Genomic DNA, 26,502 nt, shown 5'->3' with positions numbered 1-26,502 from the left:
ATTTCCACAGACAGTAGTAGGTAATTACGTTTATAGCCCTCAAGAATGGAGGATTTGGGCTGGTTGGGCCTCAAGAGGGTTCGACCCGCTAAGCCATGCACCGCCCCCAAAACTGGGTTCCCTCCACGTGTCAGTTAATAAGTAGCTAATCGCATGGAATTAGGGTGTCCCCCAGACCCAACTCGCTATTGCCCAAAAAGCCGAAGGCCATCCCCCTCTAATCTCTATAAACGCGTGTACCTTTTCTAACCCTCTGCTTCTCTCTAATCTTTTCCCCTCCTCGCCTTTCTTTTCCTTTTTCTCCTCAAATATTTTTTTTTTCTTTCTTTCTTTCTTTCTTTCTTTCGATAACATCCCTCTCTTTCTCTCTCTCATCCTCTTCTCCGCTTCGCCGCCACCAAATCGGTCGATAAATCTTCCGAAATCCGACACGGATTCGTTTTTCTATTCGTTCCAATCTTTCCCCCTTGTTCGATTCTTCATCGAAACTACCCCAAGGAAAAGGGAGGAAAAATCGTTTAAAAAATCAAATAATTTTGAAAAATTCGTATTTTCCCACCACCCCCTGCTCCGCTTACCTCAGCCGCGCCGCCTCCCGGCGCACGGCCGCTAACTCGCGCGCCGATCGCGTAGTTTGCTCGATTCCGCCCTCGTCCTTCTCGGGAGGTAGGTTTCTTGGCGCGGAATCCGTTGTCCTCCGAGTCGGTGTTGATCACCCCCTGTCGATTTGTTGTCCGATCCGGGGTCCGTCGCTCCCGCGTGTCGGATTAGGGTTTCGGGTATCGGTTTCGTGGTTCTTGACCGTTATCTGTCGATCTGTTCTGGTTCCCCTTGGATTTGATCTTTCTTGTTGCTGATCGGGGTGCAGGTCCTGGAACTGATCGCGGCCGGGGTTTTCTTGATTGGATTTGGTTTGGCTCCGGATTGATTCGTTTCTGTCTCGATTGATCAGCGTATCTACTGCGCTGTTGTCGGTTTCTTGGTGGGATTTTACTGATTCCGGGTTTAAAACTCTCATTCTGGATACAAAAGAACGGACTTGAGTTCCTTGTTCCTCGCAATGGTTTTCTTTTGATGCAAACATCGTGTATTTCTTCTTTGGATATCATACTGTGACTATTCTAGTTCGTATAGTTGGTTTGCTGAGTTGTATATAGGGTCAAATTTGTTTTAGGTTGGGTTTGGAGCTTCATTCTTTTATTTCTGAAATTAACTGTGGGGTTAGAGTTAAAAGCTACTTCCTTGTACTTGCAGCTGTGAGAGTGTGGACTAGACCTTGTGGTACTTCTATGTGAACGTGCAATGGCATTCTTTAGGAACTTTGGGAACAAGATGGAGTCTGGTACTGACTTAAATGAGAAGGCAGATGATAGTGTAGCTGGCGGAGCTTATGTTTCTGTAGGGAATACAAATGTCGATCTGAATTCTAGTAATCAGAGCGATGATGATCAGTTTGATAGTACTTGGCAGCAGACTGGTAATTTGGATCCTAATGCCATTGAGAAGGCACCTTCTGGAATGTGGGGTTCAAATTTTTGGAAGGACTGCCAACCGACGTGGGATTCTGCAGAAATACGTGATGACGGTGATAAGGGCGAGGGTCCCTCTGAAGCTAATTCTTCTGAATATTTGGATGGGCGCAAAGATGACGAATGGCCTAAGAAAGGCCATATCGATGTCCCTGCAGATGATATGCTGTCTGATGATTATTATGAGCAGGACGGTGAAGATCAAAGTGACTCGTTGCATCTCAGTGGACCAAGTCGCCCAGGCAATTCTGGTTCAAGATTACCAGCAAAGCAAACTTCTGTTTCAAAGACTATGTCAAAGCGATCAAAAGCCGTAAAGTATGATGAATATGCTGAGGATGAGGATTATGACGAAGAAGATGAGGAAGAAGGTCATACTTGCAGCTTAACATTATCCATGGTTTTGGAATTCTCCATACGATAAACTGCAATTTTTGACTTAAAACCTGATATTATCTTGTGCTTCTAGTTTATATCATGTATCCTACTAAGTTCTTGTTTTTCTTGTTTGTAGAGGATGATCCAGATGATGCTGATTTTGAGCCAGACTTTGGCGAATCAGGCAAGGGTGCAAAGAAGAAGGTTGGTCAAGAAACTAAAATAGGTCATCAATTGAGTTCCACACTTCCCTTTTTCTTGATTCTTTTGAGGTTTTCTTTATCAATTGCGACCCATTATTTCATGTATAGTATCTCTAAGTGTTTTGTCTATTCGATCTAAGAAAAGTGGGGAATGCACATTTGCTTGAAACATTTCCTGAACTTAGCATGCCTTATCTGACTCTATCTGATCACTGGTGAATATGTAATGCCTTTGCCACCTTTTAACTGCCGCTATCTTTTAGAACTGTGGAGCTTATGTTATTTCTGTACTTCACTTTTGGTCTATTTTACAAGTCAAAGAATGCTCAAAAAGGGGAAATCAAGATTAAGGCAAGGGTTAATTTAATTCAGCCATGATAAAGCATGATGCGGTCTTTCATATGTAATATCTCTAAGAACTTACCGCATCTTATCTGAGCTCTATCTGACTGCTTTTGAGAATATGTAATGCTTTTCTCACTTTAAACTGCCGCTTTCTTTTGGAACCTTGGAGCTCATGTTTTTTCTGTACTTCATCATAGTCTATTTTAGAAGTCAAAACATTTTGTTCAAAAAGGGTAAATCGAGACATTTAAGGCAGTGATTAAATTAATTCAGTCATGATACAGCACGATGCAGTCCTTTAAATTATTAATTTTTTGCAGTAAAAAGAAGTGAAATACGGGTGCCTATTAACCTATATAATACAAAATTTTGTCATAAGGAGTTTGTAGATGTTACAAGTGGGTCCGGTGCAGGTCTTTAGAGTTTTGACTCAGATCTGAAAATTAATTCAAAATTTATGTCTTTCTGACAAGGTCCCATCGCTCTATTATGTAGTTTTATGTATGCCATGATATTAGGAAATCATAAATAAGATAAGAGAAAAAATGAATTTGGAAAATGTAGAAATTAGTCACTTACATGTTTCAAGGACCTACTGTTTAAGTACAACAAAATATTATAGTTGCAAAACTTAAAATAATAAGGCTCAAGTAAGCCATCTGCAATCTTATTTTTAGGTTGGTCTTATATGGGTAAGCCTACTGACTGAACAGATACAGGGCCATATATACACATATATAGACCACATTTTTTGTAGCGTGGATTTTTTTTTCTTTTCAAGTGATAATGTAACAGATGATTTTTTATTTTTGATAACTGCTGATAGAGCTATCGTGCTAAAATATAATGAGCTGGCGGTGATGATGTTTTTGATCACCTTTGGCTTTCCTTGTCCAGTATATAATTACACTTATCAAGCAAATGATCCATTTCCTCTAGTACAACTTATTCAACTAAGATTTTGGACCTTGAAATTTTTAATTGTTATAGATCTATTAGGATGCTCCAGAAAGTGCTGAAAAATCTGAAAGTTTGTTTACAAAAAAGTAACACTGGAATTCTATTTTCATGTTCCTATGTTGGTGCATATCATTATCTCGTCTTGTTATCATTTTGATAAATTCCATCTGCCTACTCCGTAGTATGATCTTATGATTTGATGATGGAGAAAAATATTATTTTTTCATGAGATTAAATTGATTTACAATAACTTCTATGGATGATGAATTCTCATTACTGGTGACAAAATCTTTAATCAGTTACTCTTGTATTGACATGGGGACCTTGAGAATTTGAGATCTTGATCACAGGAGAATTGTTTATACTTTTGTGCATTAATGTAACTTCCCTTGATTTAACCCAAAAAAAAAAAATTATACTCGAATTTGACGGATTGGATGCATTTGCATGAATTTTTTTTTATGTCGGAGTAACAAGTATTTTGATATGAGGAAAGATTAGGAGGCGTACATCGATCCATACAACGAGAGAGAAGATAAGGCATCTCGTGATTCCTTGTTGTGTTGCAATTTGATAATAAAAGAAGAGTTGAGAGCAGGGGATCCACCGTAAAAGATTGAAGACAAAGAAGGATGATTGAAGAGTATACATGGAGTTCTCTACAATGTTATCTTTTTTTGAAAAAATTTCGTAAGCAAAATTATGTATTTTTTGATATTTTGTTGGCCTACATAAATAGATCACTGGATGACACCAGATCACTGATTAAATTAGTTTAAATCTTTCCCAATTTAATCTCATTATTAAGTTGGGACTCCCTTAACAAAAATCTACTTAAGGTAAGGCTCGAGAATAATCAAAATGTATATCTTGATATACTGCCATGTTGTGGATTTCAAGTCTCTTATTCTGACATCCTATATCAAAATTATGTATATACAAACATAAGAAGCGCAATCTATCTACATAAATAAATAAATATAGATTTGACGACCCACACTACCATCTTGATCCTCTTCCTCTCATTCTTTCAAATCTGCATCTGCTGCCAAAGCGGTTAAATAGTTTTTCTGGTCTCTCCTTGATGGGAATTAGATTTTGAGAAGATAAGTCATCTGATTCCTTGGTGGGTTACCTCCTTATCTTTTTCCGCATCGGCATATTTTCTCATCTCTAGGCCATATTAATTTGGTGTCAGAGCAAGTTTAAATCCGACGAATTCAATCATAAAGAAAATCTAGTTTTCAAATATGAAGACTGAGTGCATACTGATCAAGTTAACTTATGTAGATTATGAAGATAATTTTGAGATGAGATTTATGCAATGAAAGTGTGATGGGAATTAGAATTTTTGTCTATTTTTTATTTTCAGATGTATTTTTATCTAAAAATTAGATTTGATTTTAGAGTGTCCATTTTGGTTAAAATTCTTGAAAATCTAGGGTATTTGATTGTTAGTTGGTTTTAAGATAAGTTTATTAGGATTTGATTACTTTTTAAGTTAAAAGAGTCTTAGTTTAGTCTCATATCTGACTAGAATATATATGAATATGATCAATTTGTGATTTGATGTAGTTTCCTCATCTCTATATATAGAGATGATGGGAATTCTGAATAAAAGTGGTCAAATTTTGAGAAGTAATATTTTTGTAGAGAATTTCACAATTATCCCTCTCCCCCCTTCTCCTTCCTATTCTCCTACTCCCTTCTTCTCTCTTTTGTGGTGGATTTTATGTTTCCTTTGTTCCTCACAATCTATTTGAATTTGATTTTCTTCCCCCCACAGCTCGGTTGGTTATTTTCTTTCTTTTGTATCTATCTAGCCATATTATTATGAAAACGGTACTTGGAGGTAGATAAAGAAATTCATAGAGACCCTATCTTTTCTCTTTGGAGGTGGATCTAGACACGCCCTTATCTTTTTCCATATTGGTATGTTTCCTCGTCTCTAGGCTACATCTATTCCTCCCTCCTTCCCTCCATGAATGGTTTGAGACTCAATATTATTCTGCTTTTATTTATTATTTGTCATTTGAATTATTCTTTCTTTGGTTAGCGATGTGGTGGCATTGCTTTTAGGATAATTCTCCTGGGTTTTGAACTTGCTTGAGAGTCTCTGTGCCTGAGAGTTGTGCTTGACCTCCTGGTTCTGAGGAAGGAAAGCATTGTCAGTATTGTTCTTTAAAGAATTTTTTTTTGTGCTTCATAATCTTTTGTCGATTTGTTCTTTATTGCATGAATGCTAATAGTTTTGTGTTTATGATTCTATCATGTAGATAGCTAGTTCAAATGTTAATTTTGAAGTTACAAATGTTATTAACTTAATAACAGGGCAAAATGTCTGAAAGTGATGATTTTGATGAGGACGACGAGGATGAGGATCTTGATTTATTGGATGAAGATGATATTGGCTTTACAGAAAATTGCAGTCGTACAGTGCGTCGTAAACTTGCACGAAATCTAAAGCCTAAAGAAAGGAAGTCCTCTGTGCATGGTCGAAGAAAGCGTGGGAGATCATTTTCAGATGAGGAATCTTTATCAGGGGAGGAGTCAGATCATGATAGTGATGAAGACCTTTACCATAAACCAAAGAGAATGTTGCAGCAACGCAAGAAGAATGTTAGCAGAACAGATGTGTCATTAAATGCAAATTCGCATGGCAGTGAGCTTCGTACATCTGGCAGATCTGTGAGAAAGATCTCATATGCTGAAAGTGAGGAAAGTGAGGATGCTGGTGAAGAAAAATTAAACAAGTCACAGAAGGTGATGATCTGTGCTCATGATCTCAATTTCTTTCTAGACAAATTTGTTGAAGAAAATCTGAAATGATGAATAGACAGTTTTACTGGATCTGTTGTGTGGTTGATTTCAAGCTATTGTTTAATCTTGTTTTTTATTTTGTTTAATTTCTTCCTTTCTACTCTTGAATTTTTCATGTGCAATATCTTTCTTAGTGTGGTTATCCTTGTCTTCTTATAGAGAAAAATGGAGATATTTTTGCTGGCAATAATAGTTAAAACTTGAGTTTAGAGCATTTGCAACAGCTTCCCTTGCCATTGTATCTAAATTTAGGCAATTTACCAATTTGGTTTCTTTATTTATTTTAGAGAACCACCTTTTTCTAATAGTCCGCATCAAATTCCCTATTCCCGGTTCTATTTTGATAGTGTTTATCTCCATATTCTTTTCTCTATTAATTGCTTGAAAGTTATGTTATGCCAAGTACCATTATTGCACTAGAGGAAGTAAAGAATTTTTTAAGAAATTTGGAAGATGCCACTCTACATTTAGAGAAATGTAGCTCCCCTTAGATTTAGAGAATGGATAGGGAAATTGATGTGGACGGTTTTCTTTGGCAAACCTTGTCCTCTAAATTTTGGAGCAGGGAATGAGATTGGGAAAGTGATGTGAATGTTCTTAGTGGAAAGAAAAACCACTATTAGATTTGAACCATTGACTTGCATGTAACCATTCTGTTGCTCTTACCACTTAATTAAAAGCGGTTTGTTTCGCTTCATGAATTAGCCATTCTCATTGTCCAATGTTTGTGTAGTATTGCCTGCTGAGTTGTGGTTGTTTATGGTTATGGACTTATGGTAGTAGCCATCACATCAAGTTCATTTATTTTAAAACTTTGAAATATTTTGATTCTCTTTTTTTCTTGGTTTCGCAGGATGATGTTGAGGAGGATGACAGCGACACAATTGAAAGGGTGCTTTGGCACCAGGCAAAGGGTATGTCTGAAGAAGCTATAAGGAGGAACCAATCAACACAACCTAGTGTGGTGAGCACCTTGTACGATTCAGATCCTGAGTGGAATGAAGTGGAGTTTTATATAAAATGGAAGGGCCAGTCTTACCTACACTGTCAATGGAAATCATTCTCTGTTCTCCAAACTGTAAGACTTCAAACTTTTGTGGTGGACATGTCTTCTGCTGTTGTTATTAATATGCAAAACATTATTCTTTTCCATTTTGTACAAACCTCCCATTCCAACATTTAAAACCTGATTTACTTTTGGGAATGACAGCTTACTGGATTCAAAAAGGTTCTGAACTACATTAAAAGAGTGACTGAAGAAAGCAAGTACAAAAGGGCCTTATCACGTGAGGAGGTAATGGCTCTTTTACTTGCTGTGTGACTCTCAAAATTTTGGTTGTTGAATTGAATCTAATAGTTCATACTCTCTTCTGTTTCTAATTGCTAAAGCTGGCATGTTGCCTCGTTCCCAATTTAGTTGTGTGGCTTGCAATATGAGCACAACCTCCTCATCTTGTAGAGGAGGAAAGGAGAAGAGGAGAATGCTTTTGTAGATCTATTATAGTTGAACAATGGGTCTGTACAAACATGTAATCTTTTCTAATGATATGTTAGGATATAGTGCTATTCATATTCTTTTTCTTCATATATTTCAGTACTTGCTCTACAGTTCTCAATACTTTAGTTAGCAAATTAGATATTTATGATACTATGATCTACTTCACTGTACTATTCTTGCTCAAAAGTCTTTTTGAGAAAGAGAGGTGTTTGATTCAGTTTTGGTAATACTCACTAGCTCTATTTGCATCATTCTGCTTGATTAATGTCGGCATTAGAATTCAGACAGCCTTTATTGCTGTATCTTGTCGACCTCGGTGATATTCATGCCAGGAGGTATATAGCCTATTAACTATATATATATGAGATCGCTATATATGGATTGATAGCATAATGCCAAAATGAAGATGTGAGGAATCTGTATGATTTTGTTGGAATAATAGAATAATATATTATTGTTTTTACATATGATTTTATAATCTAAAGATCATCTTTTTTTATATAAAAATATGATATAAAATGATTTGGGCAGCATCCTGGTTAGTTTGGCTTATTAGGATTCCTATTGCTAGGTTGATCTTGTGCTTGGTTTGAGAAATTAGATTTGGGCCCACATGGTGGGGTTTGAGCTCCAAATCAGAACTTTGTCTGATCCTACCATTTGATACTCCTATTTATTAGAAAGGAAAATCACTATAAATTAGTCGTATTGACTGTGGTAGTCAGTAGATATTATAATTTATAAAGACTTCGTTTTCATTTATTATTTGGCAGGTAGTTTTGTTTCATGAGCCATAAACAAGACATTAAAGAATGTTCCACATATTTTGATCCTTTGGATCTCCATGTTTTCTATTTTCTTCATCATTCATTGTAACATTGACATGATCCCCCTAGTTCTTGCTTCTTGAAAAGGAAGAATATATCTTCTATGATACGCCAACTTTTCATTAATGGCAAGTGCCCATCCTCAATACTCTGTCTCTTTGACATGAAAGTTTGCAATTATCAAACTTGGAACTCTTTGTAACCTAGCTCTAGAAATATAATTTCTCCCCTTTAACAGGTTGAGGTTCATGATGTGAGCAAGGAAATGGAGCTGGACCTGCTTAAGCAATACAGCCAGGTCTTATCCTCTGTCAAAAATTTCCAATTTAGCTTTCTTTAGAACCATTATTTTTTGCATCTTTGATATTCTTTATTTTATTTTTTAAATGTAAATTTGTTCAGGTGGAAAGAATATTTGCAGATAGAATCAGTAAAATTGGTGGCGATGATGTGGTACCTGAGTATTTAGTGAAGTGGCAAGGACTCTCTTATGCAGAAGCAACCTGGTATCTTTTGCACATAATTCATTATTGAATATATACATTTAGAAACTTGAGCTAGATGGAGAATATTAAAGTGTAATGCGTAATTGAGAGTGTTATTACCACTTTTATTTTGCTTTTTCAGAAATCAGAATATCTTATATCTACATAATGTATCCATGTTGTGCATATAATCATTATGAAACTTAACATTGTCGGTAGCTTCATTGCAAGGCCGCTGTAGGTTGGTAATGAAATATTTCCCTGACCACATTATGGGTTCATTTGATGTGAATTTAATGTGAAATTAAAGCGAGCAAGTTTTTTCCCCTTATATAACAGGATTATATGATTAGATATTAGGCCTATGGTGGTTATGTTATTGGAGGATGTTTGCTATGAGTAATATTTTCCGTTGTGTCCAACTTATGATATTAAGTGTTGATTTGACACAATTTCTAGTGGCGAGTTCAATATGTGAGTCACATAAGTCATCTTTTGCTGGCAAGATGCCGATATAAGACCTCATATTGTATAGTACTGAGAAGCAAAGAGTTCCACCTTCCGCCCTTCTTTATGCTTGCTTTTCTAGTGCAAGTTTGGTAACAATAATGCTAATAATTGTATGGCTTACTGCAGGGAGAAAGATACTGACATTGCATTTGCACAGGATGCAATTGATGAATACAAGGTACTTGCTGTCTTTTAGCTTTCTTTCTTTTCAGGAGATAATTGATTGCTTTTACTTCTTTATGTTTTATGATCAATTTAGTATGATATAGCACACATCACCATCTTTTTTATTGTTTGGATCATTGGTGTAACTGCTGGGTCACATTTAGCAATGTCGTGTTACATGCCACAATCCTTAAATCTGTTTTGGACCTCCTGACTAGCATGTATTGGCATTGCCTGCTTGGCTTGGATTCTTGAGTATTTTGCTTAGATAGTGAAGCTTGTAGGACTTCTTTTTGCCTGCAGATTCTTAGCAGATTCAATTTCTTCTGGCTATTACAGACATAATTTTTTTATTACCAATGAACAAGAAAACCAAATGGATTACACCTTGCGGTGCTGTCTCTAGTGACCAGATTGTTTGATCTGTAGTTGGTAAAGCATAATTGCATTGGTTGTTTTCTATGTATCAATTGTGCTATCATGTTATGAGGTGGTTCTATATGCATGTATGCATGTTAATAGGTATGTCCTTTGTCTATACATCTTGGTATGTGCACTATCAACTGGATGGGAGAAATGTTTGGTTCAACAGACCATTTGGTGTTTTCTTGTGCACTATACTTGTTTGCTGTTTCTGTGAGTCGTGTTAGAGAAGATAACAGGTGGAATGCATGAAAGGGAGGTGGTAATTGTTTATTGTGAACTATACTTGTTGTTTCTGTGAGGGCGTATTTGGTTGTTAGCAGGTGAGGAAAGTGAAGTGAGTATTTTCGGAAACTGTCTCACTTTCTATTGATTGGTTGCTGGAAGCCTGGAAGTGAATTTGGAAAGTGATTTTCTGCATTCCCTTAAATCATCGGGCTCAACTATTTTTGGCCTAATTCACTCTCCAAAAAATGGAGAATGCACATTCCAATTTTAGTTATCAATCACATGCAAAGTATTTGACTATGAAGTTTCCAGAAGGCTTTATATTTCAACCCATAGTACTTGTTTTGAGTTTTTTCCTACATGTATACCATTCTAAAAGCTCTTATTTATATGCATACTCCTCTAAAATTAATATTTATGATTATCTCCTTTAAAAGCCTTGGTTTTTGCATGGATACATTTTTTTTGGCTACCTCTTAAACCTATAACTCTTAAAATTTCATAAATTTGACTGTAAAAATGACAAAAATACCCTTATTTATTGATTTTACACATTCCGTTTAGTTAATGGTATTTATGTATATGTATCTTTTGAGTACTAAAGATTTCAATTTATACTTGCCAGTAAGTAACCCGAAGGGTATCAATACCTTTCGAAGGATACACACAAATATAAAATTTAAAATGGTATATATAGCAATAAGAAACCTTAGAGGGGTATAGATGTAAACAAATATTTTTATTCTTGTTTTGAAGTTCTAACAAAATTTTCACTTTTCTCTACCAAACTAATAAACAACTTACAATTCTGATCTCACACTCTATGTTCTGACTAAACATTAAGAAGTGATAAGTTTTATTAAGAAGTAAGTTCCCTAAACTTCAACTTTCGAAGATCACTTTACTTTCTTCACTTTTTGACAACCAAACACACCTTGGGTTATGTACTCATGTTAGAAAAGACCATGGTTCCTAGTTTCGGCCGATCCCGAGTGGTTTCGGTCGGCCGATACTCGATTCGATTCGGGTTAGGATCGGCCGTATCGGCCGATCCCGCCCGAGACGAGCATGGGTAAGAGAGAAAGAAAGGGGAAAGAGAGAGAGAAAGAGAGGGAGGAAGAGAGAGAGAGGGAAAGAGAGAGAAAGAGAGAGAGATAGAGCAAGAGAGAGGGAAAGAGGAAAAAAGAGATAGAGTTTGTGAGTTGCGGCAGTAAGAGAGAGAGGGAAGAAGAGAGGGGAAGAGGAGAGAGAGAGATATGGAGAGAAAATAAAAATTAAAAAACTATGTTAAAGAGGGAAAGAGGTGGCAGCCGGTGAGGGAGAGAGAGAGTTTTTAAGAGAGAGAGTTAGTAGGAGAGAGTTAATTAGGAAAAGAGTTCGATAAGAGAGAGTTAGTGAGAGAGAGAGAGAGCTTGATAAAAAAGAGAATTAGTGGAGAGAAGGTAAGAATTTTTTTTAATTTGTGTGGGAGAGAGAGAGTGTGTGAGCGGTAGAAAGGGAGAGAAATAGAAATTGAAAAAATAGTATTTATTTTTTAGTTTTTAGACTTTATATATGAATAATTTATATTTATATCTTATTATTATTTTTCTAAAAAATTAAGAATTTTTTTGTATTTTAAAAATTATTTTAAAATACAGGTCGATACGGACGGCCGATACTGTAGATATGGCCGATACGTATCGTTTTTTTAGACGGCCGATCCCGATCCCGATTCCGATACTTGGAACCTTGAAAAAGACAATATTTGAAATGCTTGATAGGGAGGTGGTAATTATGTTAGTAGTAAGACACATCTTGGCTGTTACCAAGTCTATAACATGTGAAGATAACTTTCTTTCTGATATGTGCTGAACCTTGATTACTATGCATATGGGGCATCTGTATGATTTTCTATAAAGCAATCAAATTACTCTATCATAAAGGAATTTTGCATGCTTGTTCCTGTTTTAATGGGTTATATTTTTCACTAAAGGCCCGTGAAGCTGCTACAAGTGTACAAGGAAAGATGGTTGATTTTCAGCGGAAGAAAAGCAAAGGTAGTATCCAGGTGCACTAAAATTGTAGTATTTTATTCTTATTATAGACAACAAAGTGAATGTATTCAGTTGTTTGCTTTCTTAATTCCGCATTAATATCTCAAAATTAACTAATAGAAATATTTTGAGACACTTTATTTGACATAAACAATAATTTGAAAATGTAGATGATATACCTTTCGTTGGGAGTTGAAAACAATCCTCAAATTTTTGTTCTTAAAACTGAATATTTGCAGATTAACTTATCTTTGTGCTGTTACATGTTGATGAATTAATATGATGTGATGTGCATTTTCTTTGCAAGAAGTACTTTTTATAGTGCATAGCTAGTTCATTTGACATTTTAATCTTGCATTAAGGGTTTCTTATTATGTATTTACTTAGAAAGGGGATGATTTTCAGGTAGTGAAAACAGGGTAATTCCTATTATACATATTTACTTAGAAGTTAAATATCTGACATCTTGGTGACTCATTTTATCTGTTTACTTGTAATACCTCCTTTCATGAATATACTTCCAATGTTATCAGTTCTGTCAACTATGACACATTTTGTTCCTATGTTTGATTGTAGAAATGGTTATTCAAAATAGTTTTTCTTCCGTGACTTTTCTCTTTGTTATTTATTTTCTCAGTTTTAAATCTTTCATTAAGGTTACTACTTTTCTTGAGCTTCCAATACCATGTGATGTCAACCTGCTAGAATTAGTCCAATTTTATGCTTTATGGTGGTGAAGTTTTTCCTTCTTTAGATGAGAGCTGAAATTATGATGCTGGCCTGCTATATAATTGGCTTTTTTTGGGAAGTTCAACTTTGGTGCATATGTTAGCTTGGGAAAGTTCAACTTATCGGTGCATATGTTTGTATGCTCTATGTGCATATAATATAAGAGTGATTTGTGCACCACCTGCTTGTGGAAACAAGCAAACACACAAAAATGAGGGTAAGGCACAGCATAATATTGAATTGATTTATCAAGTTAATCTGCTGTTTAATGTGACTATCATTTGTTGTACATATGACTAGCCTACTATCTGATAATAATTTTTGGTGATCCCTTTCCCCTCTTGTATCATAGAGAAAGTTCATGATAGTTGCACATGTCAATACCCTGTTGAGAAATGAGAGTAAGGTACTAAGGTAGCATACATCTTTCTCTAGATCCAAAGGTAGCTGAGAGGTTAGTGTGTTGGAGGCCCCTTTTATGCCCATTGGTGTGTCTGGATCTATTGGAGCTACTGCAAGTGGGCTAATGGTAGTCTTAATAATTGATCAGCCATCGTATTAGGAAGTCTTAATCGTTGATTATTAATAAGTCTTTCCATAGGCAGCTATGGCTGCTGCGTACTGCTGAACTCAAGATTGATTGATTGACCTTTGTGAGTGGAAAGACCAGATTGCAGCATATAGTCACTAAACAACGAACTGGGGGCCTAACCTTCTTTGATACCTACCTATTTCATTGCCATTTTGCTTCATTCTATGGTCACTAGAATATTTTTTGGTCTTCACTTCATCCTTTTGCTTGATTATTATCTGAGATTGAGTGTTGAACGGGCATTCTGGATTTTCCTTTGTCTGTAGCTGTTGAAGGACAATGACATTTTTTTATGATATTCTGGTAAGACACAAAATGCTGTTGAAGGATTTTGAACCTTACCTTGGTTTTCTCTCAAGGTCATTCAAGATAAGTTTGTTTCATCAACTTCTGGAAAAACTGCCAACTGTCAACTAGAGTATGCATACAGTGATTCAAAGGTTTCACATGGTCATCATTGGCTGTGGTACTTGTTATCTTTGGTCTTTACTAGTGAAACTTCAACTAGTGTATTTATCACTTCCATCCGTGCTAGAACTTTGAGTTATAACCACTCCACTTTCAGGAAGAAGCTTGAAAAGAGTAGATAAAATATGCAGCTCTGCCTAGAATTAGCTTTTATTAGAAAATGAGACCCACTACTTGGAAAACTTCCTTACAAGGTCTTCTTTGTAGACTAATTTTCTTCATAAGAACTCTTAAATTACTTTCCTATACCATTGCTCTTTGGTCTTTGATGCATCTTTAAGAAGAGAATCAAGAGATGCAACTTGACTTTGTTTTCCCATGTTTAGCTAGTTTGCGAAAACTTGATGAACAACCTGAATGGCTGAAAGGAGGTAAACTTCGTGATTATCAGCTTGATGGCTTGAATTTTCTTGTTAACAGGTATATTTTCACTTGTATCATCCATTAAATATAGAATAGCAACCAATTGCTTTATATATGGTGTTTCAGCATTTTGTGTCTTGTAATGCAGTTGGAGAAATGACACAAATGTAATTTTAGCTGATGAAATGGGTCTTGGTAAAACAGTTCAGTCGGTTTCAATGCTAGGTTTTCTGCAGGTTTGTGCTATTATGAGTCTTTGCATTTTCTTTCCTCCTTGAACTGTCCTGTTTGTTCATTGTGCTTTGCCTTTTCTTGCAGAACGCTCAGCAAATTCATGGGCCTTTTCTTGTGGTTGTACCACTATCTACGTTATCAAATTGGGCAAGAGAATTCAGAAAATGGCTTCCTGAAATGAGTATAGTAGTATATGTTGGAAATCGTGCTAGTAGAGAGGTAAACTATATTTGTACTTGTTTGTATTTTACTCTTTAATATTATTCTTGACGTATATGAAATTTGCAGGTCTTCAAAATTCCCTAAACTGAACATGGATTACATTTAGGAGTTCAGTTTTAGTCAGTTACAAGAAAGTATCTTACCAAAGTTTTTATTTTGGTTGGTTTTGAGTCTTATTTTAAGAAAAGAGTTATCTTTTTTTATAAATTGGATTGCGACTGATTTAAACTTGATTGCTTTGTGATTTTGTGTCATGTACTTATCTCTTTGTAAATGACTGCGGAGGAATCTGAAAACATGTGACCTTTATGATGAATTTTTAAGAAATTGTTTGAGGGGGTTCCAGGTGCTCCTCTTCTTTGTATCCTTCCCCGTCTTCCATCTTTGTGGTGGATTTGACCTTTACACTATTCTTCTCTTTTTTCTTTTCTGTTTGAATTTATCTAATTCTGCCATATGGAAAAGATATGGGAGTTGTGTAAAGGGATCCCTGGCCCCTATCATTTCTATTATTTTCGAGGATCCCTTGACCTTCATCTTTGCTCGTATAAACATCTTGCTTGTTTCGGGCTACATTATTTCTTATATGATCAGGAAGGTTTTACTAATATTTTGTTATAAATGTTAATGTTAAATGCTATTTCATTTGTCATGATTGGGGAATGTGAAAGACCCCAGTATTTGGGTTTCTTGCAACAATCATCTCTTCAGATTTTCTTGTCATATTTCTCTTGCTTTTTCTTTTGCATTTTTAACTAGATTGCTAGAGACACACTTGTTTTGTACAGTTTAAAACAAGGTTATCTTATACTTTCTATCTGAGGTTAGGGGTGTTATTTTCTCTACTGTTTCATCATTGTTCATTTTTCTTTTTTCTTGAGGAATCATGAGTTCTCGTTGTTTTTGACTTTTTTCCTTAGATTTTTCTTAATATTTTCATGTTTTCACATTTGCAAATGCTGAATGCCGTTTAACTAAATTTTACTTCCTCAAAGCAGGTCTGTGAACAGTATGAATTTTACACAAACAAGAAGAGTGGAAGACACATAAAATTCAATGCATTACTGACTACATATGAAGTGATATTGAAGGATAAAGCTGTATTATCCAAGATTAGGTGGAACTATCTAATGGTTGATGAAGCTCACCGACTAAAGAATTGTGAAGCATCTCTATATACAACTCTTTCAGTAAGAAGTTTTTTTGATACTGAAATCTAAATATTTGTTGTAAAACTAACTTTAGTTGGTTTCCTAATATAGTTTTGTTGGATACTTTTTTCCTCAGGAATTCAGCACCAAGAACAAGCTTCTTATCACTGGAACGCCTTTGCAAAACAGTGTCGAGGAGCTATGGTATATAGTTTTATTGATATTATTGACAATGATGTTACTATTGCTTTCTGAATTTTCATATCTTTATACACCTCATCATTTTAAGGTATAATTATTGCTTATGTCATTCCAGGCTATGATAAGTTAGTTTTGATGATGATGAAGACTTTTATTTCATGATCCATATGCTATACATTTATTGTTGCGCTTGCCTAATCTCTTATTTCTATGGTTAACATTTGAATTGACAGACTTTTCTTTTGTTTATCTTTATTTTTTCATCTCTTTGCTGTTGTTGGTTACAGGGCCCTTCTTCATTTCCTTGATCCAGAGAAGTTCAACAATAAGGATGATTTTGTTGATAGATACAAGAATTTGAGTTCATTTAACGAGATCGAGGTGCATTATATTGATTAGTTAGTTTGTCCTACTACTTTCATGTTGATTAAAATCTTTGAAATACAAGACAGGTTCTCTTCTGCTGTCATGTTCAACATTTCAGCTACCTCTCTCTTTCTTCTGTTTAGCTTGCTAATCTTCACAAGGAATTGAGGCCACACATTCTCCGAAGAGTCATAAAGGATGTTGAGAAGTCCTTGCCTCCAAAAATTGAGCGTATTCTTAGGGTTGAAATGACTCCACTACAGAAACAGTAAGTTCTATCATCAACTTCACTTAAATATAAGTTGTTCCTGTTTCTTAGTATACATCCTAAATACGGGTAATGTTGTACAGGTACTACAAGTGGATTTTAGAGCGTAACTTTCACAATCTCAACAAGGGTGTTCGTGGCAATCAGGTACATTTTAGTTATATTTCATGATTTTTTTTTTTGGCTATTACAGATAATGAGATTCCATGTGTTGTAGTAGTTCAATATCTTTCCCATTTAATTAGGAATCGTCTAGGGCTTTGCCACATATATATGCAGTACTTCTTTTCCTATTTGATATATAGTATCATTATATAGACTTAGTCTTTCATAATTTCTGACATTTAGCTTTGACCAGCAAGATTTGATGATCATGACAAGAAGATTGTGTCAAAATCCTTTTGATCGTCATGAGAAGCCAAATGCACTGCTCTGTATGTCATAGTCCGATTGATTAAAGATCATATTATCTTTTATCTTAGTAGTCGCCTCGAAAATTACTGATGATCATACAACCAACATAAGTATCTTTTTTCTGGAACCATATTATTATGTCATGTGCAATGGTTATTTTAGGTGCTGCAAAGGAACTCAGATTTCTATAAGCTCCAGTTAGTTCAAAGTGATATTCCTGTATAAAATTAATCAGATTTTTTGGTTAATATTTTTTAAAAGCTTAAATAGTTCTGTTATCTTCCTCTTGTTTCAGAAATATCCACTAGTTTCTGTGAAGAAATTATTTTGAGTTTTTGACTATCCAACTATCTAATGAAGTTTAGATATAAGCACATGGCCTATAGTCAATCTTATAATTCATATATTTATTGCCATTGAGTTGTCCTGAAACTGGTAATTAGGTGATGTGATAAGAGCATATAACTGACTCATGAAAAGGAAAATGTACCAGATGTTTTGTTGTGGGCAACTGCAGTTGCAGGCAGATTGCAAGTGAATGTTGTTGAGTGATATTCAGATGAACTGTCGCAGAATTTTCTGCTGTTAGTGTCTGTTTTGATTCTTGACACATGACCTAGTTGCCTTTTTATCTCTTGTCCCTATTGCTTGACCGCATTATCATATTCACAGTTTTCTGTTAAGACTGAATACCCTTGCTGCTTGAAGATGGCTGGAAAATTGCTCTAACAATGGTAGCAGTTTCAGCTGCATATCAAACATGAGATTAGAAGAATTACACCAAGTTGTTTCATCAAAGTGTGGATCCTCACTGCCCTTGTAGATAACCTTTGATGTCCATCTCTTTTTTGCTGACATAACAATGAATATGTTTGCCTTTTTTCACCTCTTAGTGGACTGAAAAGGATTTTTGGATGTGCAGTACCTGAATAGCACCTTGACTTATTATGTGATTCTTTATCTCTACTACTTTATTGCAGTCAGATGTTCATCAGAATTTTTAATTGTGCAGGTTTCGCTGTTAAATATTGTTGTTGAGTTGAAGAAATGCTGCAATCATCCTTTCTTATTTGAAAGTGCAGATCATGGTTATGGTGGTGATACTGGCATCGGCGATAGTAGTAAGGTTGAGCGCATTGTTTTGAGCAGTGGAAAGCTAGTTATACTTGACAAATTACTGATTAGGTTGCGTGAGACGAAGCACCGTGTTCTTATATTTTCTCAGGTTGGTTTAAACTTTAAACAAGATCTCTACAAGATACTGTGGTCGTCAAAATTTTTTTTTTTTTTGGGGTTTGTGTCTTCAACTAATGAATAACATCAAACGTGTAAACCTACGAATGAAACAGAACCATGTTTGGAGTTCTACCATGATAGAACAGTACCGTTTGAAATTTGTTGAAAAGTAATAGCTCATTGATCGAGTCTGAAATCACATTTCTGGTCTTGACCATTGTTTCAGACCACTATCAGCTGAAACTGACCCATTTAGGCCGAAAATTTCCATTTTTATAGGGACCAAAACTGAAGGCAAACTGACACCGAAATTGCAAACCATGAATTGAAACATCCGACATAGCCAATGGCAATTATAGGACTCCGTTCTACATTGGAGCTATAAGAATATTTGTCTTACTATTGGCACATCTCATCAACAGACACCTTTTGGGTGTAACACATTTTGCAATGGGGAGAAAACCAACTTTACCCGTCGTTGTTACTCCCATGACTTTTCATAGTTCTGTAAGTTTTTGGCAGATTGTCTGTATGTTTAATTTTCAAGCAGGACTGGTTATTTCTTTACCTTAGTTTTCTTTTCTTGATTTAGTTACCATCATGCTATGTGAGAAGTGTCCAAGTTTGTACTGTGTATTTGGTACACATGACATTGTGGAAATATTACATAAAATGGTGTTTACTGTTGTACAAATTGGGAGTTGCTATGCACACTATTTTGGTACAGTTGAATGATAAAGAATTCACTTGTCTGGGCAGTGTCTAATTATCTGTGTACGTCATATGCTTCATCCCTGATACTTGTTTCCTTTGAATATTTGGAAATTATGTACAACTAGGGCCAAAGCTGAAGCAAACTGAATTAAATAGTTAAATATTGTTGTTTGTTTAACCGGACTGAACTCCTATTTAATGTGCAGATGGTTAGGATGCTGGACATCCTTGCGGAGTATTTATCACTTAGGGGATTCCAGTTTCAGAGGCTTGATGGTAGTACTAGAGCTGATCTTCGTCACCAGGCAATGGAGCATTTCAATGCTCCGGGAAGTGATGATTTTTGTTTCCTTCTCTCAACACGTGCTGGTGGGCTTGGCATCAATCTTGCTACTGCAGATACTGTTATCATATTCGACTCGGACTGGAATCCTCAGAATGACTTGCAGGTTTTATTGCTCTCTCTCACACACACATCTTTGTAGAATTTTTATTTCACAGTTACACAAATTCATAGTATTCATGTGACTAAAATTTTAGTCCTGTATATTCATTTCAGGTGTTTTAGCACCGTGCTATAGATTATGATTGATGTGTTTTTCAGGCAATGAGTAGGGCGCATAGGATTGGTCAACAAGAAGTTGTCAACATCTACCGTTTTGTCACTAGCAAGAGTGTTGAGGAGGATATCTTGGAGCGCGCCAAGAAAAAGATGGTACTTGTGTATTATTATGCGATATTTCTTTTGGATAGTTTTCTTTTGTACCATGATTGCAGAATCTTGCATACATGCTTCTTTATCTTCTGTTTACTTTACAGGTTCTTGATCACCTAGTTATCCAGAAACTAAATGCTGAGGGCAGGCTTGAGAAGAAAGAAGCTAAAAAGGGCACTTCCATGTTTGACAAAGTGAGTCCCCTTTTCTAAGGTCTTGATAATGAACTCTATTTTTGGTAATCATGTGTAACTGTGAAGTCCTTTCTTCCACAACTAAAGTTTTATACACCATTTTATTTTATATTGAATTCTGCTTCTCCCTTCTTCTTTTTTTTCTTTTTTGGAAGTTATGCCAGAACTTAATTATTTCTAACTATTCATCTCGGTCTTTGCAGAATGAACTTTCTGCTATATTGAGGTTTGGAGCAGAGGAATTGTTCAAGGAAGAAAAGAATGATGATGAGAGTAAGAAGGGACTTGAAAGTATGGATATTGACGAAATTCTTGAGAGGGCTGAAAAAGTGGAATCTAAAGCAATTGAAGGGGAAACTGGAAATGAATTGCTAAGCGCTTTCAAGGCAATATACTTTTGCATTTGCCAAATAAATTTTTGAGATCTTGAATGTTGTTTTATATATCCCTTTCTATTTATTTTTTGTTTTAGGTTGCTAACTTTGGGAATGCTGAAGATGATGCTACATTTTGGAGTCGGTTGATACAACCAGAAGCTGCAGATCAAGCTGATGTAATCTTATAATATATTATAAATATTTACTTGTCCTTTTCATTCCTTTACATGTCCTAGCATGATCTTTTTTCAACTTTTAAATTCTGGTTTTAGTGACTTATCTGAAGTCATTAAGCCCGTGCATCTTTTTTCCTTATTAATCATATCACAGGAAGCCTTAGCACCTCGTGCTGCCAGAAATACTAAGAGCTATGCTGAAAACAATGTACAAGAGAAAAGTACGAGCCGGAAAAAGAGGGCAACTGAATCTCGAGATAAAACTCAGAAGCGTTCCAGCAAATATTCCGACGCTCTGGTTTATTCATTACCAGTGATTGAGGGGGCAGCTGCTCACGTAAGAGAATGGTCGTTTGGGAACTTATCAAAAAAAGATGCTTCACATTTTGTTCGCACGGTAATGTGTTTATTCTCTGATGATCCAGACTTGTTATCTTTGTCTGTTTGCTGAGCTACACTGTCTAGTGATGTTTTTATGACAATTTCCACTAGATACTAACATGATAAGTTGATAAGTTATGGGAGATAGTTCTGGTTTCCCGAAAATGATGTATCTTTATTTACTTAGATGGAGTTGCAGTATGATTTATGCTATGTTATATGCTGATGGAATAGAACTGCACTTCTGCATATGCCATAGGTTATGTTTGCACTTTGTTCCTTTTCTTCTTAAGTCTTACATGAGCTTCTTTTTCATTGCATTTGCACGGAGTGCATGTATGCCATTCTGTACCCACGTACAGTAGCAGCAACTTGCCCACCTTTATTCAGCATCTGCTTTTTAAAGCATCGAATAATGATGGTCAACACTTGATAGGAGTACAGAATCGGTAGAAACTTGTTTGTTTTCTCATGGAGACCAGTTTTTGCAGTACTTACAATATGACTTTTATTGTTCTTTCAGGTCAAGAGATTTGGAAATCCAAGTCAAATTGGCTCAATTGTGGCTGAAGTTGGTGGGATAATTGAGACAGCACCTTCTGAGGCCCAGATTGAGCTGTTTGAGTTGTTGATTGATGGATGCCAAGAAGCAGCAAGAGGCGGAAATATGGATGTTAAGGTTTTTCCTTTAAAATCTTTTTGACATGATGCTGTGCAAGGTTATTTATTCTATACAACTGAAATTGACTTCATTGTTCCGTTGTGTACATAGGGAACTCTACTGGATTTTTTTGGTGTACCTGTAAAAGCCTATGAAGTACTAGATCGCATAGAGGAACTTCAGCTTTTGGCGAAGCGCATTGGACGCTACAAAGATCCTTTTAAACAGTTCCGTTTAATTACACAACATAAAAGTCCACAGTGGTCCAAAAGCTGTGGTTGGAATGCAGGTAAATGCTGTCCGATATTTGCCATTTTATTCTTTGTACATTCTCTTCTGTTAACATTTTTTTTTTTTTCATTCTTTGGCAGTTGATGATGCAAGATTGCTTCTTGGGATACATTATCATGGATATGGAAATTGGGAAAAGATAAGGTTGGACACCAGGCTTGGTCTTACAAGGAAGATTGCTCCAGTAACACTAGGTGAAAGGGAGACCTTTTTACCACGGGCTCCTAACTTGGATAATCGTGCTAGTGCTCTTCTTCAAAAGGTACATTCTTCTTGTAGTATTTTAATCCTTCTACTGAGACTAACCTACACCTATATATTGCTACGGTTGTTCATCTTTTCAGCTTTATTGTCTTGTTAATATTTGTACCAGTTTTAGACATATGTGCATGTTGTCAGCCCATTGATTGGAACTTCTTTCACCCTCATTTGTTTCTTTAAATAACTACAATCTAGGAAACAAAGAAACTTTAAAACTTTAGTTGTATCATATCAGATACCATATTGGATATGATACTTTTCAAATACTTCATGTATACATGTCGGATTTCTCCTTTGCGTATCTGACTTGTTAACATATAAATAAAAATAGGATACACTTGGATAGTAGTAAATACACTCGGATAGTAGTAATGTATGTCTTGGGACAACAGATCTTGCCAATGGCATGACATCGCAGGTCATGCCACTGGCTACACTACAGAAGTGTTGAGAGAGATGAAAGAGGTGGGTGAGGGGCGGCATGACTCATAATTCCCAGCATGAGGACATCACAAGTGCTGACAGCTGGGTGTTTGGGCAGCATTAAAAACCTTGATCCTGAGTTTTATCTACAAGCAGAAAACTATGTTCTGAAAGAGGGTTGATTGTTTTTTTTTTTTTTGAAGATAAAAGAGGGTTGATTGTTGAAGAGGTAAAAAGATGTTAGTATTCAAAAGGAATGTCAAAACTCGGCAAAAATGCAAGACTGATGAACACTATGAATGGTGCAAAATTTTGGTTGATTAATTTGGTTGCCTGTTAAATGGAGAGACTTAACTATGGTTCCATGATAACTTTAACAACTTCTAATATCTCATTTGTTTATTTGGGTATTAACTGACCTTTTAAAGTTTATGCTTGTAATCGAATAACTTAATCAATCAAAATCTGAAGTATATAACTTGCAAATTTATATCCAATTGGTATGCTCCAGCAAGGGTGATTTCACATCAGGCAAAAGTTGTTATTCTCAATATAACATGCTAACCTGAGTGATTACTTCTGCTTAACTGTTAGTGCTTGGATGCTTCTAATAAAAGCACTCTTTCTTATGTTTAGTGTTGAGAATTTGATCTGTGCCCTAGTCCAACTGAGAGCTAGATTTGATTGCTAAGTAAATGTGGAAACAGGAAAATCAAGCAGGAACAAGCTTCTCGTTCTTCATAAGATCATACAGATTGATCATTCGGGGAAAGATTTAGTGCATCATCAATTGAGATAGGGGCCGATGCACAATCTTTCACAAATATCTAACACCACTTGTATGATTTATCATCACTTTAGCTAGTTTAGCAGCTTGGACTCTTTTACTTTATTACATTTAAGATGATTTTTCTCCATATTCAGTATTCTAACATTGTAAAGTTGTGTTGTCAATTCTGCTATTTTCTTAGCCACCATTGATGAAATCTTGTTTTTTTTTTCAATCATATTTGATTGCAGTTTGTTATGTGAAGAATAGAAGGTATGCTAAATAGTTGTCCATATTTTGTTTGTCACCCCTCATCCAGCAAATGAATTGTCAGAAATAAACTTAGACAACTGTCTGCATTGATGCTAAATATTATATCCAATGTAATTTATGTTGTTGCGGGTTGTATTTTATTTTCATGTTATTGTTCTTCTAATGAAGTAGGTTTTCTCTCGTAGGAGTTTGCAAGCATTAATGGCAAGAGCTCCAAAGTTAAAGGTTCTCGTAAGTCTTCTAAGAGTGGAGGAGAAAATATATCAAGGGTAGGTGGTAGCCAACAAAGGGATCTAAATACAAAAGTTGGCTTGCCTAAAATTGATTCTAGAAAGGATCAGTTGCAGAAACATCAAAGGGTAGAGCCTGAAATGAAAGAGGAAGGTGAAATATCAGATACTGAACAATATAGGCCTCCCCCGGATAAGGAGGAAAAGTGGATTGGATGGTGTGCAGTTGTGATGGAGGATGAAGAGGAAACACTGAAGCGTTTAGAGAGGTTGCAAACTACCAGTGTAGATCTTCCAAAGGAAAAGGTTGTCTGGACTATTTTCATTTTCTTATCATTCTGAAAAGGATCTATTTGTTTTGCCGCTGTATTTTATTTTCAACATGCATTTCAGGTTCTTTCTAGGATTAGAAAGTACCTGCAACTTGTCGGAAGAAAGATTGATAAGATTGTCCAGCAACATGCAGCATCACACAAGCAACACCGTAAGTGTCCTTTTAACTGCTCTCTGTCATGACTGTGTGTACTAACAAGTTGATAGCAGCTTTCATGGCTAAGTTAGACTTATGTAAATGCTGCAGCATAAGTTACTTTGGTATTGCCCTTTGTCTGAAGCGAAAATACTACTAGATAAGAAGCAGTGTTCCTGCTTCTGGTCTTATATTTTTGATGTTTCTGTCGCGACATACCATACAATATTTAGAGGGTACTAGCTCTTTGAATATCATAGTAAAATCATCAAGTTATTTTACTTTGTCATGTGCTCTACTAAGGCACAGGAGAAAAAGAAAAGGAGTAAACTCAAGGCTTTCTTAATATACTTTTTGCAGGAATGACCAGAAGATTGTGGAATTACGTATCTACCTATTCAAATCTTTCTGGGGAAAGGTTATATGATATCTATTCTAAACTTAAGGAGGAACAAATGGAAGTTGGTGTGGGAACTGCCCATTTCAATAGTTTTGCACCAGGTCCCAGTGATAGGGATGGTGATGCAAGTCAGTTTCCACATTTTTACAGCGACTACCATAGAAAGCCAAGACCTTACCAGCATCTGTCTGTACCTTCAGAATCATATCATAAGAATCAAAACACAGGGAAGTCAGAATCTTGGAAACGTCGAAAGAGATCGGACCCAGATGATCACTTCCAAAACCAACCTTACCAGCAAATCAACATTGCTAACGGGAATCGAGTACCAGAGCCAAGCAACTCTGCAGGAATTCTTGGTTGGGGCCCAGTAGAAATGAGACGATATGGTAATGAAAGGCCAAATAAGGCACACACTGGCCGTTTCTTTCCAGGACAAGGGCATTTGTCATAGCACAAGTAGTTTATCACTGGGCTTACCCATTTCACACCAGAAGATGAAGCTCACACGACTGCGAGCTCAATATAGCAATTGCTTTAAATTCTTTTCTGAAAGAAATAAAGGTCCGGCGATCTGGTTTGAGGATCTTGATGGCCCCCACGAAGTTGCTATTCCTTGAGGAAGTACTGCAGCATGTCATAAAGATGGTGATACTGAAAAAGAGTTAGACGCTTCTGACCAAAACTACAGTTGCTTGTAGAAGGCAAAGGCAGAGTCTGCAAAATTTTGTCAGGAGTTTGGTAATCCATACTCCAGAGTAGAATTCTTAATCTTGGTGAAGTATTTGAAAGTTGCTTCACTGCAAAGAAGTTGGATCCATACATGTATCAACTGTTTTTACATATTGAAAAGCTTTTATATTTAAAACTTATTCTCTGGTTCGCAATGCTGTAGAGCCTCTGCATCCATCTCCATTTGGTTTGAGTTGAATATATTTACTTGTTTTGGGTTCATGCAGATCAGCTTGTCAATTGATCCGAGATGCTCTGCTCACTCTGCCAGAAGTAATGGAATCATTTTACCACACGGATCTATTGAATCTTTACTTTTTGTTTTCTCCCCCCATTACGGTGCAGTTCAGCTTAATTCATAGTGGGAATAATCTTGGAAGGTGTAGTGACGACTTATTTGCACTATTCTCAAACGGTGAGGAGCCTTTGGATTTGAAAGGAAAAGCATATTGGCTAGTGATTGGGAGGACCCAATTCTTTGACTGGATGTGACATGAAAGGCCTCTGCCCTTCCATCCTTAATAGAGAGGGAGGGCAGAGCTCCAATACTCAATTCATTTTTTCTTTCATGTTAGACTAAGTGAGCTCGTGTTCATTTCTTCTTCCTTTTTTTTTTTTTTCTTTCTTGAGAAGATTGAGCTTGTTTTCGTATTTACTTATTCCCTTTTGAACAGTTGTAAGCAGTTTGCATTAGCAATCATGTGCTGGACTGGACTGGCTGTATACTAAACATTTTCCCTGAAGATGGAAAGGAATTGTAAATAGAAAGTCGTGGAATTGTGTTA

The 26,502-nt window shown here is 36.0% G+C and overlaps 1 protein-coding gene across 5 annotated transcripts; it reads left to right on the top strand.

The window, feature by feature from the left end:
• Positions 1-226: 226 nt before the first annotated feature.
• On the top strand, positions 227-26,502 carry LOC140781114 (protein CHROMATIN REMODELING 5). 5 transcript variants are annotated; one of them, XR_012107640.1, is made up of 32 exons: positions 227-666; positions 1,255-1,900; positions 2,044-2,111; positions 5,747-6,178; positions 7,089-7,313; positions 7,446-7,529; positions 8,799-8,858; positions 8,963-9,066; positions 9,682-9,733; positions 12,347-12,410; positions 14,523-14,616; positions 14,708-14,795; positions 14,878-15,012; positions 16,014-16,205; positions 16,303-16,370; positions 16,655-16,748; positions 16,877-17,001; positions 17,085-17,148; positions 18,428-18,640; positions 19,572-19,814; positions 19,970-20,080; positions 20,185-20,274; positions 20,478-20,660; positions 20,747-20,827; positions 20,982-21,224; positions 21,732-21,887; positions 21,981-22,158; positions 22,241-22,422; positions 24,072-24,422; positions 24,510-24,600; positions 24,946-25,726; positions 25,945-26,502. XR_012107640.1 is itself a non-coding variant. In XM_073126920.1 (31 exons), the coding sequence occupies exons 2-31, from the start codon at positions 1,303-1,305 to the stop codon at positions 25,437-25,439; spliced, it is 5,163 nt and encodes a 1,720-aa protein (XP_072983021.1). In that variant the 5' UTR covers positions 227-666; positions 1,255-1,302; the 3' UTR covers positions 25,440-25,857. The 5 variants fall into 5 exon arrangements, 4 of the variants coding, with proteins under 4 accessions (XP_072983021.1, XP_072983022.1, XP_072983023.1 ...); XM_073126920.1 differs by lacking the exon at positions 25,945-26,502 and having other exon boundaries at positions 24,946-25,857; XM_073126921.1 differs by lacking the exons at positions 227-666; positions 25,945-26,502 and adding an exon at positions 1,042-1,174 and having other exon boundaries at positions 24,946-25,857.

The sequence above is a fragment of the Typha latifolia genome, chromosome 2 (assembly GCF_019914945.1).
Source record: "Typha latifolia isolate L0001 chromosome 2, TyphaL0001v2, whole genome shotgun sequence".
Lineage (NCBI taxonomy): Eukaryota > Viridiplantae > Streptophyta > Magnoliopsida > Poales > Typhaceae > Typha > Typha latifolia.
Note: the sequence above shows the minus strand (reverse complement) of the source record. Positions and strands in the feature narration are given on the sequence as shown.

Excerpts from the sequence above, each read along its gene's own strand:
- LOC140781114 (XM_073126920.1), top strand. The coding sequence starts at position 1,303 with ATGGCATTCTTTAGGAACTTTGGGAACAAGATGGAGTCTGGTACTGAC. Across the intron at positions 9,067-9,681 it reads TCTTATGCAGAAGCAACCTG|GGAGAAAGATACTGACATTG; the intron begins GTATCTTTTGCA and ends GGCTTACTGCAG. Across the intron at positions 22,159-22,240 it reads AAGCTGTGGTTGGAATGCAG|TTGATGATGCAAGATTGCTT; the intron begins GTAAATGCTGTC and ends ATTCTTTGGCAG.